General features: G+C 45.9%; 1 protein-coding gene across 1 annotated transcript; it reads left to right on the top strand.

The window, feature by feature from the left end:
- Positions 1-2,067: 2,067 nt before the first annotated feature.
- Positions 2,068-20,404, top strand: LOC119394000 (AP-3 complex subunit sigma-1). Its single transcript, XM_037661213.2, has 7 exons — positions 2,068-2,281; positions 2,573-2,664; positions 2,953-3,064; positions 4,939-5,010; positions 7,401-7,508; positions 10,161-10,292; positions 20,263-20,404. Exons 1-6 carry the CDS (start codon positions 2,213-2,215, stop codon positions 10,278-10,280), a joined length of 573 nt encoding a protein of 190 aa, XP_037517141.1. The 5' UTR covers positions 2,068-2,212; the 3' UTR covers positions 10,281-10,292; positions 20,263-20,404.
- The last annotated feature ends 1,712 nt before the right edge of the window (positions 20,405-22,116 follow it).

A 22,116-nucleotide genomic window follows, 5' to 3' on the forward strand; every position in this document is an offset into this window, starting at 1 on the left:
TGCTCTCGTGAGCTTGGTGTAGACCAAAATTGGCATGGGAGGGTAAGAGGGTTTGACGAATATGACTGTCTGGTGATGCTATGAATAACATGAAAATCCTGTCGCGTACGTCGTCAGACCCTCTCCTCCAGACACGCGTGGCACATACCCGTATACCACGGGCAACGGTAAGCGGGTATGCGCCACAGGTGGTTGACAGTTTATATCTACCCAGGAACGGCGAGAACAGAAACTCGTAATTTAAGTGCGAGAGCGTAAAGAAAAAACGACATTGGCAGCATTGACACGATTAACGCAAAGAAGAAAAATCAGGATCCCAGCAGGAATCAAACCCAAGCATTCTGAGTGGCAGTTACGTATTCTTCCACAGAGCCACGCCACGTCTTGAAACTGCTTTCGAAAAAGACCCTATGTAGTAGGCGTAATGTCGGAGCAACGTCAATTCTGGTTGCAGTGCGGGCTATCTAATTTTACAAAAAAGCAATAAACAGTCCATATGTACTCCTATGATACGGGCGTAATGCCGGGTCAACGTAAATTGTGGTTCCAGTGTTGGCTCCGCTTTCATAGAAGTCCAATAAACAGGTTATGTTGGGTTTAGTGGCGCGAAAGCAACATTAGGCTATGCTGCGCCAGCCACAATGTCTAATAAACATTACAATTACAATCCTATGATTCAGCAAGCTATATTCAAGCGTTCGTTGCGTTGCTCGACCCCAAAGGAATATGCTAACGAAAGTTACGTATGATATTCCCATCATTGCACCGTAAAGTCCCTTTCGTTTCGATAATATACTCACGCCTGTGCTCCATAAGCTACCCTTTAGAGAGTAGTTGACGTGCCTGGTAAGGCCACGATGTGACAACTACTACGCTTACAAAAACACGTCGACCCACCTCGTAACGCTTGGATCAAAGCCAAAAAAATGCAGCATGGACAACTTACTCGCTGATTGCTTCGCATAAAACCGATTCCCACAAGGCGTGGGATATGGCTTTTTTTTTTTCTTTGCAAGAAAACTTTTTTCTTTCTTTGCAGTGTTTGAATGTTGTCGTGGTGGGCGAAACCTTCATTGCTGAAGAACACCGTCGCAAATACAATACCACACGGAGCGCCTCAAATCTCTGCTGATTGCTTGAAAAAGCATGGCGCCTTCTTAATTATATTCCCTTTCACGACGTGCTTTGTGGTGAATCAATATGGTGATTCTGCGCTCATTTAGGCAATTTTTAAAATAATTTTACAAAGTATACAAACACAATACAACTACATCACATGGATAGCAGTAATTGCACCAAACAAGTATTGAGGTCGATGACCCAGCGGTTTCGAACGGGAATTGGCGCAAACATTGAAAAATATTTGAAATGACTGATGTTCAGGCTCATGCAGATTGGTGATGCGGTCCAAATAGAAAAGCATGTTTGAGCTCATTTAGAAGAGATTTTAAGTTCGGAAAAAATAAGTATGTTGAGCGTCCGCCGTGTCCCTGGGTGCTGGCCCGTAAGTCCGCTTCACTGCATTGCATACTTCGTTAGGTTCAACCATGGTCTCTGGAGTTAAACGGAATGATGCGGCGGCCACGCGGGTGGTAAGATCGTATGCTGATTTGTGTTTGCTTCCCGTTCTGACACGCATTCGCTGGCTTTCGGCGGAGGCAGCGGTGATCGATGTGCACTGCCACCTGAAGTTTGCGCTTCCCGCCAGAGAAATTGAAACCAGTGACGTTTCACTGACTCGTTGTGCAGACTTTTCGCGCAAAGTTCAGGGAAACAGAATTCTGGACTCAATTTTCTTTAGCAATAACTAGCCTTGTTTTATAAGCTCTGGAATGCTTCTTTATCGGACTGAACTGATGTTCGCCGTCCGTTTGAGGAGAGTGCAAGGAATGCAGGTCAACTGAATTCGGTTGGCGCGGGAGAATCTTGAGGGCTGTTAACGCAACCTTTCAGATCATTTTGATCCGCTATCGTGGAGTGCGACGGGACCAGCACCTACGCATATATGACCAAGCCTAGAACAGTTCTACTTACAGCTGGCAACAACAAACACTTGTGGATTCGAATGGATTATTTTACGGCTTGTAACGCGAAGGCTATGGATGCGTCTTGCCCTGTCTGCTGCATGTCGCTCCTTCTTGCAGCTTGTGCCGTGTCCCGCAAAAGTGCTCTACTTCATTAACAATGCAAAGTTAGTTCGTGCTGATCGACAATGATAAAAGCCATATTAGTCTTCAATAACCATGGAAAGCCGAGGCTTTCAAAGTTTTACCAGTATTACGTGAGTACGCGTTTTCTCCAAGCTCGCGGTTCTCCGTTGTTGAAGTACGCGTAAAAGTTCATTAATACTGTTATCGACCGTTCCGTTGCTCGGTAAATTGGGGCCAAATGTCTTACGCGGCCTAGTAACTTCGGCGAACGGAGTCCTTGTTCTTCAGATGCACGACATGGCTAGGCGCATATTGCGTGTCATCCAGTTTTGATTGTGTTGCGCCACGAAGTCTGCTAGTTACTGTATGTTGTGCTCCGTTGTTTCGTTTTGCTGTAATGACGGTAACTTTATGACTTCCAGCCTGAAGACTCGCAGCAACAGATCATTCGAGAAACATTCCAGTTAGTCTCGAAGAGAGACGACAATGTATGCAACTTCTTGGAGGGTGGAACGTAAGTTGACTATTACGACCTATTTGTTTAGTGCAGGGCGATGTAGTGAGCCCGTATGGACAGTGCACGTCCGTACTTTGGCAAGAAGTAAGCCAACACTCAGTGTACGCAACCCGCATGGTTGTCACGTGTTTTTGTTTGTGTATTTGTTGGCGGGTTAACGCAGCGATAGGGTCGGTAAGCTTCACAGACTGACCCTCGAAACGTTTTGGTTTTATGCCGCTCACATGAGTAACCGACTCCATCTTCAGTGTTCTGTCTAATCGACGTTGACGTTTTCCACTGCAGGCTCATAGGAGGGTCTGATTACAAGATCATTTACAGACATTATGCAACCCTGTATTTCGTGTTCTGTGTGGACTCGTCAGAAAGCGAACTTGGTATCCTGGACCTGATTCAGGTAAGTAGTCGATGTCTCTTGGGATAGCTCTGTTCCAGGGCGGGTGACCAACTCATTGTTACTCAATTACTTTTGTGTTCATTGCACAGTCTCAGTACAGAAGAAAAAGGAAAGCTGTGCCATGCACAGTTCGTAAAACAAACTTCAAACAACTACGAGGAATAAATTATTGCAAAGCTTTTTTTCTTAATCCGCAGTCTGCTCTCAAAAGTGCTGGAAAGAGTGTAAGTCGAGCTCTTGAGGGATTGTCGAATGCATCGTGTTTTGAGTGAATTGAATTCTGCAGTATAGCTAAACAGTTAGTCTTGTTAGGTAAAATGTGCTGAAAGAAGTAGCACTGGAGTGCTGTGTTTTACTGCTGTGGCAGTTATGAGCTCAAAACAAAATCTTCTCGTCTTTCCAACTCTTCATTCAATTCACTACAGTTTTGTTTGCTGAGCACAGCATAGTGTGTTTGATCCTGGATGTGGTGGCCATATTTCAACAGGGGAAAAGTAAACGCTTCGTGTACTGTGATTTAGGAGCTTGTGAAAGAACTCCTTGTGGTCAAAGTTAATTATCAGGTTCATACCCCCGATTTCCATATTTACAAAGTTTTTTTAATGCTGTGTTGTGCAGCAGGAAGCTGTGCACATGCAATATTGAGCTGGTATGAGATAGCAACTACTGTGTATAGCAGCAATTTTACTGTAACTATAGCTAGAAGCCGCAAAACAATATCTTGTTCGCTTGCTTAGTTGAATGTGGTGTTGTGCTACCATCATCGTTGTGGTAATCATCATCATTTTGTGGTCATTCGCATAATTTGTACATTCTGGAATGTGTTACATGTTTTTTTGCACAAACTAGGGATGTTGGGAATAGTTGAGAAACTGATGTTTTTAGTCAACTTGATGATTGTGTCAACTGAGCTCAAGCCAATCCTTGCTTCTAATGAGCAGTAATAGTTCATAGGAGCAGTGACACGAAAAATTTTGCATCTTGTTTTTTCTGTTGCAATAAGTAGCTAATGACCCACTTATCACGACTGGAAGCCTCGTTTGCTCAACTGCATGACGATTAATTATTTGGAGACTGTTTTATAGCGCGCAGTTTCAGTTTCATAGAGCACCGAGTGAGGCGAGACCCAGAGTGGTTTTCATGTAAACATAGCTGGCTACGTGAGCACACAAAACAGCATGCACATCAGCACCGTGTTGACAACCCTTTTCAAAGAAGGCTTTCCTGGTGCTGCTATGATCTCCTCTGAGGCGTAGTAAACAGTGCGTGTCCCCCCAAAAATGTACTGCCAAGGCAAGGACATCAGCCTTTGTACTCCTGTGCAAGTCTGCCCCCCTCTTTCCATTGAAAAGGTCTGCTAAAAGAGAGTGCTCTCAAGGATCGTGGCAGCCAACACAATTTAGTGATGGAGGTGACAGTTGGTTGTTTACATGAAAACCAGAGGCACGTTTCGTGTGCAGTGGCAGGACACACACTTCAAAATTGATTTTAGATATGTTCTAAGCTATATTATTCGTCGATATTTCGTAGGTGAGGCAAGTGTGTCCACACAAATTTATCGCACAAGTTATCTCGCCTTCAAAATTTTGTGTCGCTACTCCTTTAAGAAGGCTCTCCTACTTTTTTACAATCTTGTAGTGAAATCACAGATGCTTAGAATTTTTGACATAGTATAGTTTACTAAAGCTAGATATTAACTGTGACAAACTATGACGCCTTTATATCCGACCCTTGACGCTAACTGAACAGCCACTTGGGCTTTGAGGTCTACAGTCTTGTAACCATGTTATAATTGTGGTGAAGAATAAACTGTGTTGTGTAGCCTGTTGCTGTAGCAATTTCCTGATGTTGTCTTACGTTGTTCTATTCCACAGGTGTTTGTAGAAACACTGGACAAGTGCTTTGAGAATGTGTGTGAATTGGACCTGATCTTCCACGTGGACAAGGTAGGCATCTGTGCGCCAACTTGGCAAGAGATATGTCTAATGCACAGACACTGGGCTGCATGAGGCTTGCAAGCTGTTTTATTGCAACATTGCATTTATTATACTGGTTAATGGTTAACTAGACAAACAAAGGAGATTGAGGCATCGTTGTTGCTAATTTCTGGCCAGCCGAAAGCATTGTCTTGAAGTCCACATAACAGCTTCTGCCGGTTGCCTTGTAATTGCACAACCACATGGCAGCAACTGCACTGCCCACATTGATGCTAGCACTCTTGCTACTTGCTATTCGCAGGGATAGTAAGAAGTGAATTGCAAAGCCTTAGCTTCTTTTCATCTTGCATTGAGGAAATTGTACCGGTGATGTTTTGTTGTTATTAATTAGTGCAATTATTCTTTTTGACACTATTAGTCGTGAAACGCTACCAGTGAACCTTGAAAATGGTTTGATAGCTACTTACCATGCACCCTGGCATTTCATGCTGGTGACATGAAACTCACTTTTACCGGTACTAGTATATGGAGTATTAAAGCTATGTCTAGTACACTCTGGCAAAAATGTTTAACTTGTCACATGTTTGTGATCTTTTTTACAGGAATAAGACTGTACTTCATTGAAAAAAGACAGCAGAAGAAATCTGCCAGTAGCTTTGATATTGCATACAGGTGGTTGCCTCTTTATGGTGACAACAAAGCTTAGGGTGGTTGCACATTAAGGGACACTAAAGAAAAATATTAAGTTTGGTTAAATTATCAGCGCTTTCCATATGCCAATAAGCAGATTTTTTGCATTCGAAAACAGCCACAGAAAGTCTCTGGTGCTGCTAAATTCAGATCGCAAGCACTGAATGGAGGACTTGACGTCACCATCTTGGCTGTTGATTTCTGTGAATCAGCCAGCGTCTGAGAGCTCCATGGTTGTAATATGTAGCAACAACTCTGACTTACTGCACATTTATTTATTGTCAAAATTTATGTAATTCACTTTTCATCTATAAGCCATAGCAGCAATTGAGTATTCAAAATAGAATATCTGATGCCATTTTAATGAAGTACCCATAGAACATTACGAAAGGTGCCACTCCACTGTCTCAATTTCACATTTTGCCACTTACATAATGCTCTCTTCTCACAAGAAATGGTGAATTGGTTATTACACAAGCCTAAGCTTTCCAATCTAGCTCAACTTAATATTTCCCTTTAGTGTCCCTTTAATAACCACCGCATCCAAAAACTGCAGTCGTGGCAAATTGTTCTGCCATCGCCATCTTACCTATGCCAGGCCTTAATATAATAGTTTCAATTTCTTGTGCTTCGTACTGTGGAAATGAAATATAGTATTTTTTATGTAACGTCGGACTGCATCTTGATATCCCAAGGGTGCTCCTTATGACTTGTGCTTATGGTAATATTTTTCCAAGAATAGTAAATGCTAAGCAAGGGCATTGTTTTTTGTCAATTGCAGAATATCGAATAAAAGTTCAAGGGAGGTTCAGAATCACAATCACTGTCATACAGCTGCTTGATAACTCGCAGGTTATGTGTCATAGCTAACTCCTGCGAGGAAAATAATGTGCTTTTGCAAGTTACACAGAAAAATGTAGTCTGCTTTTGGGTGGCTTGCTGTCTCACAGTGTTTCTTAGATGCTGTTGAATGTAACCCAAGACTTAAAATCTTGCATGGTCCCTTATGCATTTGCCTAAGACAACTAGAAGGTGAAAACCATCAATGTAGTTGATAGTATTGATACTCCCCCCCTCCCGAAAACATTCTGCACTCAACATTGTTTTGCACTGCCTCTGGGATCGACCCACCTTTGACAAAGTGACGATAGCAACTGATTTGGGGTCACATTTGTGATGTCATAGTGATGTCATAAGTACATCATGTGGTGACGTCATCACGTGATGATTTTTTGCATCACTCATGTTGACACCAGCGGTCACTTTTCGCGTTTTATGAGGCATCTAAGGCTTTTGCCTTAGAATATGGTTGGCTCTCTGCTTACCTGCTGCCGCAGTGGTATTGGCTGCTGACCTGAAAGACGTTGGTTTGATTCCTGCCACGGTGGTGTCATTTTGATGGAGGCAAAATGGTTGAGGCCCATGTACTTAGATTTAGATGCACATTAAAGAACACCAGGTGGTCAAAATTTCTGGAGCCCTCCATTACAACGCACCACATTATCATATTGTGGTTTTGGCACGTAAAACCCGAGCAATTATTGTTATTCTCTCTGCTTACCTGCATTAACAATGTGCTAATTCTTTGGGTCACCTAAACAGTATTGTTGCAGTGCTTTATCTTTCTTGTGCTCGTCATTGGATTTAATTGTGGTGTGCATTGGTTTTGCAGTGTGTGGGATTTAGTATGTGCACTCTTTCTTGCACAGGTTCACTACATTCTCAACGAGCTTGTCATGGGGGGCATGGTTCTGGAAACCAGCATGACTGAGATCATCACACGGATTGAAGAACAGAATAAGATTGAGAAGCAAGAGGTAACCTACACATGAGCTCGCATATATACATGCACACACGCAAAGAAAAATCTCCAGCTCACCAATGAAAGCTTGAACTCACGTTGAAACTGTAGATTCTGTGGGAGTTCTAACAAATTACATTGGTTGGCTGAAGTGGCAACGGCAATAGGTCTGTTTTAATTATATTTAATGCCTAGGTATTCTTGCTCCACTACTCCTTCTAGTGGTGGAGTCTTGCAACATGCTGCGGATATATGATACTCGTCATTGATACCGTTTGCAAATGGTCAAAAAAGTCTAAATGATGCACTTCTTTACAATGTGTGCAAAGAGATTACAGCTTCACATGAGCCAAGCTAATTAATTTTTCAGTAGTCATTCACAGCCTTGTCCATTGCAGAGCCATAGTGACTCTGCATTGAATTCATACAAAGAAGTGCATAGGTGTATCATTTGAGGCTGCAAATCATCATTTCACATCAACAACCACTGGACAAACAGCAGAACCCATATGTTCAAGTGTGCATGCCACGAGATAACTAACAAAGTTGTGCTTGCCCTCTCTGCTGTTTTTGGATGTAAGATGCTGCAAAATTGATTCATTCAATGAGCTAGTCAAATTATTTCTAAAATTATCCTTCCTTTAGCATATTACATGCTAAAACCATCATCTATTTATGAAGCACAATATAAATGGCCTCGGAATGACCTTGACTATTGGTTGTTTTGAATACACACCTCGATCAAATAGACAGGCGTCACTGAATTTGGCCGCCACCGAAATAGGCCAGGGTCAATACCATAATCATGAGTTGAGCGAAACAATGTTATAACTAGAGGTGTGCGAATATTCGAAAGTTTCGAATATTCGTCGATTATTACATTCGAAATATTCGTATTCGATTCGAAAATCGTGTATTCGAGAAGTTTCGAATATTCGATAACTTCGAATATTCGAAAAATTCGAATATGCGATTCGATTATCATGCATAAAATAACTCGTCTTCCACATTTCTGCTGCGTTCGTATCGCTAAAAACGTTGCCGAGAGGAGCGATAAACATCGTAAGTAGAGGGAGGCACGATATCTGCCTGCGACGAGCGCCCCAATACGTATGATTTATTGCTGGTGCATCTCCGACGTGCAGCGCTGTTGGCGATCATGTAACCGTACATTTTCAATATTATGCGGCCGTAACGTGCCGCACTACCACTCGTTCACTATGCGGGACCACTTCTGAAGAAAGACAGTGACCCACGTGACTGGTGGCGGACTGTAGGCACCTTCAGATACCCCAGTCTGGCAAACCTTTTCCCCATGTAACTCCCTATACCAGCCACTTCTGTTCCAAGCGAGCGTGCCTTTTCAGTGGCAGGGGGGGGGGTGTCTCTATTAGAAGGGAGCGCCTGCTGCCGGATCATGTGGAGCAACTCATATTTCTTCATGATAACATGTAGTCATTACTTTCATTGTGCCGTGATATTTGCTCGTGTTGTGATGTGCATTGTGCTAGCCTGGACATTGTGTTCTGGAGATAGCAGTGTATGTTGTGTTGCCAGTCAGGCTGTTAATGTTTTTTTTTTTCAAATAGCTACAGCTATGGGCCATCCAGCAAGCCCGCGAGGCGGCGAAGAGGCAAGACCTCGACGTCCCCACGTGGGAGGCCTAGGCCAACGAACCTAAATTGCTGGTTCATAATAAAGTTTATTCCTCCTCCTCAAATAGCTACATGTTAAATAAAATATCGTTACTGTGGAGGCATTTTTCCTTGGATATTCGATATTCGATTCGATATTCGAAGGTGGATATTCGTATTCGATTCGTATTCGAAAAATTTGATATTCGCACACCCCTAGTTATAACCACTAAGCTATTACTGTGTCAGACGTACTTTGATCGCAGTTAGTTCATCGATGGCTTTAAAGGTATTGTAGTCTTAAAGGGGTCATGAACCACTTTTCTAAGTAATCATCAAATGACCTCAGTATCAGAGGTGAATGAATGAATGAATCGATTGCTGCAAAAATTTCTTGAATCCGTGTGGAGTTACAGGGGCTTGTCGTGCACTTTAAGCACTTTCGCTCTCCTCTCATCACGACAAGCGCGCTAGAAGCTACACAGGGAGGGATGGCACGGGGAAAAGAAGTTACGTCAGCACGTGTCATGACCTTACGCTCTGGTGATGAAATGTGATTACTCTCTCCCATTGGGATTCCGTTGTGCAAGTGCGGCTCACTGTGTAATGTTATCAGACCATGGAGCACAGCGCCGGCATGTGGTGACACCCCGCAGCAAAATGCGCATCTGATCCAAATGCCACTCTTGATTTATGTTGGCTGTTGGCCAATAGCCTGTTAACTGCTGCTGGATGTCAAACAGCAGGCGTCGGCAGCTCCGAAGAGAGTGAGCACATGCCTCTGTGTGAAGATAGGGCGCCTTAAAAATGGCAACTTCTGCGCTCCGCTTATAAACCCTCTTTGCCGCGTATAACTGCAAGATTTCGCTGAGATGTTCATAGCAGTGTCTGCTGTCTGCATGATGTGTTTTCTCACCAAGCCCGAGGGGTGGTTTATGACTTTTTTAAGCTTTAAGCTTAAAGGTATTGCAATGCTGTTATGTAATAATGCTAAGAAAATTTATTTGATGGCCTGCTTTGCGTCTTTTTGACAGGCTGGCCTCTCGGCAGCGCCTGCGAGAGCTGTGTCAGCCGTGAAGAACATGAACCTACCCCAGCAGATCAAGGACATCAAGCTACCCGACCTGCCGTCCATTGGAAATCTCAAGTTTTAGAGTTAACACCGGGTGAGTTGCTTGACACTTTTGCGAAATTTTATTGGACCGACATCTATGTCTCTCGGGCACAAAAAGCTGGTTCATTGCAAGCACCTGTTATTGTAGGGCATATTCAACACTTTGTTTTTTTCTCCAATATCTGACATACAGTCCTGAAATTCTGCACTGAACATTAACTCTATCCTCACGGCGCACCACTATGTTACAGCATGTATTCAGTTAATTTTTAGTTGCATAGGGATTAGGTTGAACGAAGTGGCACATGCAACACCTAGTGCTAATCTCGTGAGCCCTGCTTGGTGGTGACTGAACCAATGGAACCTAAATGGACAACGTCTGGGCACGCAAGTGGGAAGGTGTGATAAACCAACGGCGTGGAGCATCCGCAACTGGACAATCAGGGTGAAGAGATGCAATACAGTATAGATTGCTTATAATGGAAGTCATGGGAGTAGCGAATATCCGCACTACAGCAAAGACTGCTTATAACGTAAGTCGCCGCAGTCTCGAATATCCGCACTATAGGCAGTACCGCACTACAGTGAAACCTCTTTAATACGTACCTGCCGGGAACGCGGCATAACTACGCAATAAACAGTAGTACGCACTATCCACCAAGTAGAAATTTGCCTCTCCTGGCGTACGCCATCGCCGCCAGCAAAGAAAAAAAGAGTGCCGCAGCAAATATTGCCTAAACTACCCACTGCAAAGCCTTTTCTTTCTTTTTGCCAAAGTGGAGAAAAGATCCTGGCACTCTCGCACGACTGCCCGATCGCACGCGGTGGCCGCCACGCGGCCCACGCCAAAGAGCATTTCGAAACTATTACAGGGTCCGGGATACTCAGTGCCCGACATAGCAACAGAACACACAGTGTCTGCATTCCGCGATATATGTGTATGCGTCTGTGCCGCGATCTACTACTAAACGAAAACGGACACGCGGAACGGCTGCGTGGAGCCGATCGTCTCCTAGGTAGTTGCGTGCAGCGCGTCGCCTACTTGGCTCATGCCGTCGCTGCCGGGCTGCTTGCCGTACCGCACGCGCGCATTAGTCGTGGGAGTGTTCTTCGTGCCCGCTTCGCTCCAGACCTTGCACAGATGCGGCGAGTAGCTTGTTCAGATAACGCGGCGATGTCGTGCTTCCTCCGCGACGCTGTAGCGGTCCTGGCAGCGGAGGGAGGTTCGTTGGGTGGTCGCCTAATAAAAGCGTGCAGTATGGTTACAACAGCGCTATGCTTGCTGTACCGTACGTGTGCGTTTAGCGTGATAGCGTCAATGCAGCGAGATTTCACGGCGTCCGCGACCCACAGCGCTCAACTCCGTAACAGCGATCTGCTCGCGTTTTTACAAAGCGGTGCGCGCTTGAACACGGCCCCGCACGGCAGCGATCGGCGGCCCAGCACGTTCAGGTTGTGGCCAAATAAAAGCGTGCAGTATGCTTAAAGTAGCGCTGCGCTGCACGCGAGCCCGAGCAGATAGCTGAAGATACTTATTGTGATAAGGTTGTCGGCGCTAAGTCATGCTGGCGCGTTTGTCGGTGGCCGCCGCTTCGCCTTCGTTCTTTCCCGATGCTTACCTGCAAAGGCGTCGCCGCAATCGCGCGGAAGTCGGAATCGGTGATCGACCGATTTCCGCATGTCTCGAAAAGATGGGAAACCTTTGGCGGCACACTGTGGCGTCGAGAATTACACTGGTGCAGCAAAATTTTATGGCAGAAAAAGTTATCGCGGTACGCGTAGGTACGCACTAACCGGTAGGCATAGGGCGAACCACTATGGTTTAAGCGGTCAGCGAATGCATTGGGCTCTATGGGACTCGGTCGGGGATTCGTCGCAACTACGTTTTAACTGTTAGTACGTTTAAAGCGGGTACGTATTAACAAGGTTTGACTGTATAACCAAAACAACATTTTTGAAAGGTTGCACATGTGCAAAACATGAGCAACAGGCAGGCCCGCGATTCCGACTGTCGAGGCATGCGACTGGGACGTAAGTTTGCACCCGCTTACATTTGAAAATGTGGAACAGTTAGCATCCGCGGACCTGCGGTGTCGACATAACGAACGCGGAAAAAATGCGCCGTAACGGGAAGTCGCCGCGATAACACACTGAGCGTGCACGATGTCGAAAACGGTGGTGACCACGAACGACCACTCGAGTGTTTCACACGCACGCCCGCGTTTTCGTTAAAAATATAAGTCACCCCTTCTAAATGCAACAACTGCAAAATGTTTCATTGACTCGGCACCAAACCGCGACTTCTGTAGTCTGCGGTAGCCGACATGGCAGCTAGCGTGCGCGTTGCAACTCGGCATGCCGTCACGAGAAGCTTGCCCTAGACAGCACGGAGATTGGGCGTAGAAGAGATCGCACTCGCGAGCTAAACTGAGGGCATCACGCGTGAAACGAAGTTTTGGTTTGCGGTCGGGAGAACAGGTGCGGCAACTATCCTGAAAAAAGTCTTCCAAGCTTGTAAGTCCGCCTGTTGGTGGCAAAGGTGAAAGCTCAATCGCGTCTCAAAGCATTGTTACTTGCGCGGGAATCGAGGTCGCACGCACGATATCTGCGCTCTACGACAAAGCAACTATTTTCCCGACGGAGACAAACAGCGGTAACGCGCTCTTGATGCGGACGCGGGCGTTTGTTCGTAGCGGAGCGCGCATGTCAAGCGGCCAAAGTAAAGGGGGCAAAGGCTTCTCCGTTGGCTACGCAACCACTCCCCCTCCTCACACCACACACCCGCGCTGGGCGGCTGCCTCTCACCCAGGGTTGCCACTGACTTTCGAGTAAATGTCGCCAAACGAAGAGCAAAAAGTTGCCAAAAGTCGCCATTTTTTTACAAATGTCGCCAAAGAAGTTGCCATTCTCAATATGTGCGGCATACCTAGTAATTAAAGTTTCCACTCACGTATAGCCCCGTAGAATACAGTACCATCCAAGACCCTGAAATTATGTTGACGTTTCTCAATGCCAGTCGTTTCGCCCGCTTCACCATGGGAGTGCATAGTGCTACTTCGCCGACTGGCCGCAAGATGTGCGTGGTGGCGCAAGGGTGGATGAATGAAACGCTCATGATATCCTTCCATCCCTGTCCGCTCGTTTCAAAGGTAAAAGTGTGGTAAACCTTGGGCGAAAACCGTGAAAGCGTTGTTTGTAGACAGCTTCACGTACCCTTATATGAATTAAAAGTATTAAAAGGTTTATTGAAGGTGACACGACAGAATTCTTACAGGAACCGATCATTAGTGAGTCTTACACCTTTTCAGTGTGAACTAATATGATAGCGGACGCCACTGACCCTTTCTTATAGTCACCTATATCTACACGCGGCAATCTGATGCGTTATTAATGATCAGGTAGACAGTGTAAAACGTTACATAGCAATTGTTTTCATTGCACACGCTCACCGAGAACAGTGGAAAATGCCTCAATAAATATTTTTTTATTGCACGAATAGCCGCGCATCCGCCTCTGTTCGCTATTCCAAAACAGTCTTTACGAGCTGAATTGGGGGTACTGCAACAGTGAATAAGTCGCCAAGCTATTCAGAACAGTTGGAGCTTTGGCGGAAGACATGGTCGGAACAGGCGGCCAGCCCGTTGTCTAGCCCCTTCAGAAGCGAAACTTTAGAGAAGCTTAAAGCACCTAAAGCCATAAACTTATAGTCAAACACTGCCCCCTCGCGGTTTGCAAGGCAGTCCGCTGACTTACATTTTGCTAGAATGTCGCTGGGGGACTTTCCAGTACCTCCTGCATCTAGATGAATTGAGGAGATACACACGAGTTACAGGACGGACATACTGAATGACGCGTAATATGCACATACTACTCGTGGGTCTAAACCCAAGAAAAATACAGAGAATGTTGCCGCTCAATCGTTGGGAAGACACTGAGCTTAGGTTGCATAACTCAGTGGAGACATAAGCCGAAAATCGCCAAAAATTCGCCATGTCGCCATTCATAATTTTAGGTCGCCACGTGCCTCTCAAATTCGCCAATTTGGCGAAAAGTAGCCACCATTGGCAACCCTGCTCCCACCTCCATCGCTTCTTTTTCTCCCCCGCCCCTTGTTTGTTCGTTCCGCGTCCCCTCCTCCTTTGTAACGTCGTCGTTGCTCTCCCCCCCGCCGGCGCATCTCCACTGAGAAGCACGCTCGCTCCCTCGCATCTCTGAGAATGTTCCGGCAGCCGCATTATAACCGGTCTTTCATCTCGGGGGACTGCACAATAAGCGGTATGCGTATACATGGAGTTCTATGGGACGGTAAACGGGAGTCAGAAAAAACCGCGTTGTAGCCTGTACTGCACTGTAAGCACCGGCTGGGGGGAGCGACGCCGGCGTTACGAAGGAAGAGGGTACGCAGAACAAAAGAACGAGGAGCGTGGGTAGAAAAAAAAATAAAGAAAAGAGCTGGTGGTAGGGGGCAGCACCCTGACGCGGGTGCGTGGTGTGAGGAAGAGGACCGGTTGCCTAGCGACGGAGAAGTCTTTGCGCTTTGGCTGCGTGTCACATGCGCTGCGCACTATGGCTACGCTACGAATGGTCGCCCGCGTCCGCATCAAGTACGCATTACCGCTGTTCGGTTTTCTGTTGAGAAACGAGAAAATAGTTGCATCGTCGTAGAGTGCAGATCATTGAAGGCGCTCCCAGCGTGCTTCCTGCGGTCTGGCCGCGTTGGCTTTTCTTGTGTTTGTGAGTCAGCGTGCAAGTATGCCAGGTATCTCCACGGTTTTATCCATACACAATATCTTGGCTGAGTGTGCCAGTGTGTGCAGCTACAGAGGCTGGAGTGCAGTGATGAAGTTGAGGTGGAGTGGAAGCAGGGGCGTCATTTTCAGATGACCGCTTTCAGAAGTACTTTTATGGTACTTTTGCTAGGTGTCTACAGCTTTACAGTGTTTAGCTGTCTACAGTCCACAGCGGTCTCGCAGTTGTGCCAGCTATGCTAATACAGCAGCCCGGGAACATTGTCATTCATAGACACCGATGCATCCAGTGGTAACCTCACAAAAATATCGCCAAAAGTGAGCACTTGCCAGGAGTGTGGGAGCCATTGGTCACAGCGGCACTAGATTAAAAAGTCATTACATTGCACGTGCTCAAAAAGTGCTTTGTGCTCATCAGACGGGACTAAAATGCACCAGGCAACGCTGTGCATTTTTAACCCCCGATATTGGTTGCATCCCTAAATTTGCATCCATTTGTTTTTTAAGTGTGATTACTGTGCGAGTAAATGCGATGTCATCAAAGCTATTTGTTTTAAGGGCTACTACAAGCAGAGATACGAGTCCAGTGTTCACCTTTCTTGTGATTCCTCATTGTGCTGAAGAGCCAGGCCTTGTATCTTCAGGAGTGCTGTGTTTCATTTCTATTGATTGGGCATGACCGAGTGCGAGCGAACCACAGTCAGCTTAGATTTCAGACTACTGTAACCTATTTATTCAACTGCATCAGTCACCGTAAAAACCCGCGCATATTCCGAGGTTTTTTTCTAGATTTTATGATGCGAAATTTCTGCCTTGTGGTATATGTGGATCCCAAGAATTTTCGGCCTGAATACACAGTTTTGGTTTCTGCATTGCGCAGCGTTGTCATCATCAGCAGGTTTCTGCACACTTCTGCCTTAGGTATGGTGGCTAGCCACCATACGTTAGGTAGCGTTAGTCCTACAGGCAAAAGTCGCCAGTGCAACCACTAGGCACACTTCACGACGACCACGATTTTATGGCATGTCAGGACCGCGAAAGCAGTAGGGAGCGTTCGTTGCCGTCGCCCGCTATTTCCGTCACTTAGTGGGGGACTGCAAGAGGATAGCGTACAATGCATGCGCAGTGGTAACAAACACTGACGCAAAGCTTTGCACACGCTGTAGTGTTTGGCTGCCTTTAAAAGAAAGGTGATCTCAGCTGCCGAAACCATCAGCAACTGTGCTGCGGGGTGGCAGTTCGGCGTGAATGAGCGAAGTATTAGCGGTTGGAGGAAACGGAAGGAAGCCCTCTTTGTGTGCAGCGGCCTGAGAAGAAGTTTCCAGGAGCCGAAAAATGGAGCGTTTCCTGACGTTGAACGGGAACTGATGGACTTTGTTCGGGAGCAACGAGCCGCACACCTCGTTGTCAACATCAAGCTGCTGCAAGCGAAGGCAAGTGAGATCACTCGAGACACAGGCATTCAGCAAGCGGACTTCAAGGCAAGCAAGCACTGAATGTTTCGTTTCATTCGCCGCGCTGGGTTCTCCCTATGTCGGCATACGTCGATCTCACAGATGCTGCCAGAAAGCTACGAAGAGCTGCTTGTGGCCTTTTAGAAGCACGTCATTTCGTTGCGAGAGGCAGTCCCCTTTCAGCTGGGCTAGATCGGCAACGTGCATAGGCGGAGAGTACGGGGGGGCTGGGGGGCTTGGGCCCCCCCCGGACTGCCTCATGGGGGGGCTGAGCCCCCCCTGGCGCCGGCCCAGGGTATTTTTTAAGAGCTTGGCTTAGGTCCCCGGGTCGTCCTGTCTGGCAGCTATTTCTAGGTAGATGTAGATGTAGATGTAGATCCTGTACTGCTGGCTCACACCCACTCAGGGGGATTGGCCAAGAATCGGGTAGCTTAGAAAAAATTATTTAAAAACTAGTAATGCGAATAATTTTCTATTTTGTTTAACAAAAAGATTTTTTACAAGTTAATTTTGTGAGAATAATAATAAAAAAGGCAAAAAAAAGGAGGGTGGAATTAATTTTCATCAAATAGGAAATACATAAATATAGAAACGAATCTTGCTGTTTGCTTCTGGTTAACTATGGAACCTATGGTTAACTATGAAGCTATTTCACAGGAGGCTGTTCATGCCCGCTTCTTTTTCGTTTCAGCCATTTAAAGTTCGGCACATGGGCCAGTGACAAGTCAAATATTCAGTGGAAAAATGCCCCTCAAACGGATTTTTACGTGCAGAATATGTTGTGCTAATGAACAACTGAAGCGACGACTTAACCTACGACAAATTAAAAAATTCACCGGCGATTACGATACTGCCTAATTCGCTGAGCGCAGCCTCGTGTTCGGGCAACACCAGATTTGTTTGAAGTTTTGACTATCCGCAGTTGTAGCAATGTAACATTCGTTAGATATTGCCACAGAAACTGCCAGCGCTCGAGTGCTATGCACACTATATACTCTGTGCATTGCAGCTGTCGCGAAACAAGTGAAACGCCCACAGCCCCGTTACAACAAGCGAAGCCAGCCGCAGTGCACGTGCTAGCCCTGCATGCGCACGAGCTCCGACCGAGGGGCCAACGCGCGCGACAGAGGAAGAAAGCAAGGTTAGAGGCCAGTATCCCGTGATATCGACAAACTCCGCTTTCGCTCTCTTTCGTCGTCGTTCGCGCTATCGGTTACGCCGCCGACGCCAACGGCGATGCCGCTCAATGCAGGAACGGACGCCTAAGAGCTGCGCTCTAATTGTCTTGAACCCCGTAGTGAATGGTTTTGAGAACACAAAAATGATACTGAGAATACAAAGCAATCACGACACAGCCAGTCAGTGAACGCTTTGGCACAAGCTTACTCACCAATAAAAAAAAACGTGTAATTTCTTGGTTGCCTACATATTGGTACCCTTCGACATGCCTGCTTATAAAAATGCCGAGAAAAGATTGTACGCACTTTTGATATATCAGTAAAGGGTTTTACTAAATGTTCGGCCACCAATGAGCAACTCCATTAGTCGTCCAGATTCATAACCGCAGCTTCGCACAAGGTGTAGTGGTAGCAAATCGTATTTGCTACCATCTCAGAATTACTTTCGGCCATCTTGAATTGAACTCACTGGCATATAATTAAAGCTTCCCGTGATAGCGTTAGCCTACCGTCTCCTGTTTGGCGCATGTTTTAACAAAGTAAAGCCCAACCCCACGCATTGCGTGAATCGATTTTACGCGACGCAGTCAACGAAGGCGACCTTTTTCGCTTCGAGCCAAGAGTTACGAGGTGGATCGATGTCTTTGTGTAAATTGAAAAATAAATCTAGGGTCTTCCACTTACAGATCTTCATTATGATATCACGGGCAACTAAGAGACTAAAGTTACATTAAATTCTTTAGTTTGGAAGATGGACTCCTCTCTCACTCTCTCTCTCTCTCTCTCTCTCTCTCTATATATATATATATATATATATATATATATATATATATATATAGGGAGAGTGAGAGAGAAATGTGGAAGAGCAAGTCGGGCCCCCGCCCCCTCCGGTAAAATGAAAACTCTCCGCCTATGGCAACGTGTATCAGATTCCGGTATATCTTGATATGCCCCCGGCTCTAAGGTGTATCAAAAAGCTCCAGGCAAGTTACAGTGCGATCAACTAGAATTGAGAAAACACAGGTAACTGTAATGCTGTCCTGCACGGCAGACGGTCACAAGTTGGCACCCTACCTGATGTTTAAATGAAAGACACTGCCGAAAGGGGAGCAGTTCCCAAAAAACGTTGGCGTCTGCCGCCAGTATAAGGGGTGTATGGATGAATCACTTGTGCTTGACTGGATCAAGTCTGTGTGCTTGTCAACAACCTGGAGCACTGCTGGGGCTTCCATTGATACTTGTGTTTGGTACATTTCGCTGTCACCTGGCGGACTTCGTGAAGTGACTGCTGCGCAATTCCCGCATCGAGCTCATTGTCATCCCGGGAGGAATGACATCCCAGCTGCAGCTGCTTGATGTCTGCCTAAATAAATCATTTAAGGACCACATCAAGCACCTGTGTTGCAGAACACCGGCCTTCTATAGGTAGCGCCACTAGAAAGATGGAGTCGTGAGACACCCAACAAAATGCCTTCAGTGGTGACAATCGAACACCAGAAATTACATGATGGTGACAGTGGTGCACACACTTCTTGGCGCTAGCTGTGGAGACAGCAGCCCACGATCAATCCTTCTTCTTCGTGGTCTGCTGATCTCCGACATCCTCCGGGGCCTCAAATGTGGTAACATCTAGCGCTAGATGGTGTAGTTTCTGCACTGGCCTCTTGAAAATTTTGCCTCCCTGTAATCGGACTAAACGGACACGCACAACCTGTGTATGGAGTGGGTGATGTCTGGAGAGCCAAAGTAACCCCTTCCGGACGGCTGAAAGGGGCCTCGCTAGTGATGCTGTGCTCATGGATCACCGAGGCTTGAGCCTGCATTCTCGAGGCCCTCGTTTGTCGTGCCTTCAAGAAGCGCTCAATATCCAATGCCCTTGATGGCACTGAAGATGAGATGCTATGGGAGGACATCTCTGACAAGAGAGTTTCGGAAGAGAGTGCATCAGATGACGATGAATAAGTGTGTAAATAAATGTATTCAGTTTCTGTTGTCCTCGAACAATATTCGGGTGAAAACCTTTTTTCTCACGTTTGCTATTCCCAAAATACACATCGAACTATATGCGGGTTTTTACGGTAATATGCACACAGTAACAGTAGGAACGAACCAACTGATGCGAACTGTGTCCTGTAATTACAGTTGAACCCTTTATAAGAGACAGTGATGTAAGAGACAAGTGGTTATAAGAGGCACCACTGTGCCTAACAGTGAAATAGGGGTTGATAAGAAAATGAGGATGTGGCACCCTGCTTATAAGAGACACCTCATGTGAGGGATAAGAACTGCTCCATAGTGTGTGTTTGTTATAAAGGGGTTCAGCTTTATCACTAAATCGCAGCACATTATGGGAACCTGCTTGAAGTCATCAGGGAATAGCTGCTGGCAGCGAACACACACCTGAAAACAGGTTTTTCTTCAAAGTGAAGACGTTTATAACAGCACCGACTTTTGAATTCCAACGACAAAATTTGGCTGGGATATTCATAGCTCTGAGGCCTGGTCCAGGCACCTTTTAATTGAAACTATTCATTTGCATTTGGAACAGTGTCTTGCATGTATTCTAATTTTTCCTGAGTATTTGTTAATTTACAAAAAAGTGTGATTGTCACATTGTTTGCATGCTTTTTGTTTACTTGCAGGTTATGTCCAAGCATGGAGGAGGCTTTTCTTGCTCTGTGGGGCTACCTGCCACTGCATTTTGCTCTTACACTGTGACGTCCTATGTGTTCTTCTTTTTTTTCTTTTGTTTTCTGTAAATAAAGCATTAAGAAAAGTGCATAATTTGACTTCCTTTGTCTGCAGTTTGCGTAGGCAGCCGGACAACAGTATGATGATCACATTTGGTGATTAGCAACAAGCCAGACTGCACAGCAAAAGAAAGGTAGACTTGTTTAATAAACAATACAAGACAACAGTATGGTGATCACATTTGGTGATTAGCAACAAGCCAGACTGCACAGCAAAAGAAAGATCTTTATGATGATGGCCCGAACATTTGCTACTGTACACAGTGTGTGCTGCAGTGTTGGGTCAGCTAACAAGATGCGAGTTGGAATTCTGCTGTTATTCTGAACGTGACTGCTATGCAAGATAATTGGGGCTGTATTGCCTGCCAATTCTTTTAGCCTAATTTTATTTATTTCAAAATTCCTACAAAGTGACCATTTCTGGTGATAGCAGGGCGTTGTACGAGTCACTGATGTAGGACAAGAAGAATTAGAAAGAAACAAGTTGTTATAAAAGATCGTCCGTGCGCCATGGATGCAGACAAGAGCTACGGATACACTTTCATGTACCTCATTCAAAATAACTTGAGAAAAATTGAAGTCAAACAAAGTTTTACTATAACTGAAATTTGGGCGAGTTTGTAGGTGTTTACATCCCCTTTTACATGCCAACATTGCTGAAAAGTCACTTTTTAAAGGTAATGTTACAATTTTATTGATTTCACCTAAGTGAAGCTTTAAATAATTGGCTTATCTTTGTGTGATACTAAATGGAACACCATTTTCTTTACTGTTTGACTTTCGTTTTAGTAAGATTACTAATGCTTTACTAGCAGGCAGCGATGCTGGCCAGCTGTTTGCACAAAAGAGAGAGGCAAACTAATTTATAACATGTATATTAGTTATGACAGGACGGATTGGGCAGCTTACTGGGACGTTATATATAGGTCCGGAAAGCGAACACGTTCGCTTGCCCTCGCGTGATTGGCCAAAATCGCGCTTGCGTCACCAAATGAGCGGTTCGGACCATTCACACGAGGGCAAGTAAACGGTTAGCTTTCCAAACCATGGAGGAAGGAAAATGTTCCAAACCGTTGTAAGATAGCGCTCCTTGGTACACATTCCGGCAACATTCTTATGCGATTTAAAGGGGTCATGAAGCACCCCTTGGGCTTGTTGAAAAACATCCTGCGGAAAGCTGACACGGCTACGAACTGCTCTGCCAAATACTACAGTCGTGCGCGCCGCGTAAAGGCCACAAGCGGAGCGCGAAGTTGCCGTTTCCCCAGGCGCCCTCTTTTCAAACAGAGGCCGGTTCTCACTCTCGTCGGTGGGCGGGGCGTCTGTCAGTTTACGTCGCGGATCTGTCGGTTTACGTCGCAAGAGACATAGCATGCTTATTGGTCGATAGCCGACGTAAATCGAGAGCGGCGTTCGGATCAGATGCGCTTCTTGCCGCGGGGTGCCGCCACTTGCCGGCGCCGCACTCCTCAGTACACGGTAGCCGCACTCGCGCAAGCGAATCACAGCGGGAGAGCGATCGCGTTTCATGACGCGCGCTGACGTAACTTCTTTCCCCCATGCCATCCCTCCCTGTCTAGCTTTGAGTGCGCTCGTCGGCACGAGAAAAGAGAGAAAGCGCTGGGAGCGTGCGCCAAACACCCGTAACTCCGCTGATTCTTGACGGATTCGAGAAATTTTTGCGGCAATCGATTCGGGAGGCAGTAAACTCCGATACTAAGGTCATTAGATCATTACTTGGAAAAG

The sequence above is a fragment of the Rhipicephalus sanguineus genome, chromosome 5, assembly GCF_013339695.2.
Source record: "Rhipicephalus sanguineus isolate Rsan-2018 chromosome 5, BIME_Rsan_1.4, whole genome shotgun sequence".
NCBI lineage: Eukaryota > Metazoa > Arthropoda > Arachnida > Ixodida > Ixodidae > Rhipicephalus > Rhipicephalus sanguineus.

Coding starts and splice junctions, on each gene's coding strand:
- LOC119394000 (XM_037661213.2), top strand. CDS start 2,213: ATGATAAAAGCCATATTAGTCTTCAATAACCATGGAAAGCCGAGGCTT. Junction 2,282..2,572: donor CAAAGTTTTACCAGTATTAC/GTGAGTACGCGT, acceptor TATGACTTCCAG/CCTGAAGACTCGCAGCAACA. Junction 3,065..4,938: donor GTATCCTGGACCTGATTCAG/GTAAGTAGTCGA, acceptor TCTATTCCACAG/GTGTTTGTAGAAACACTGGA.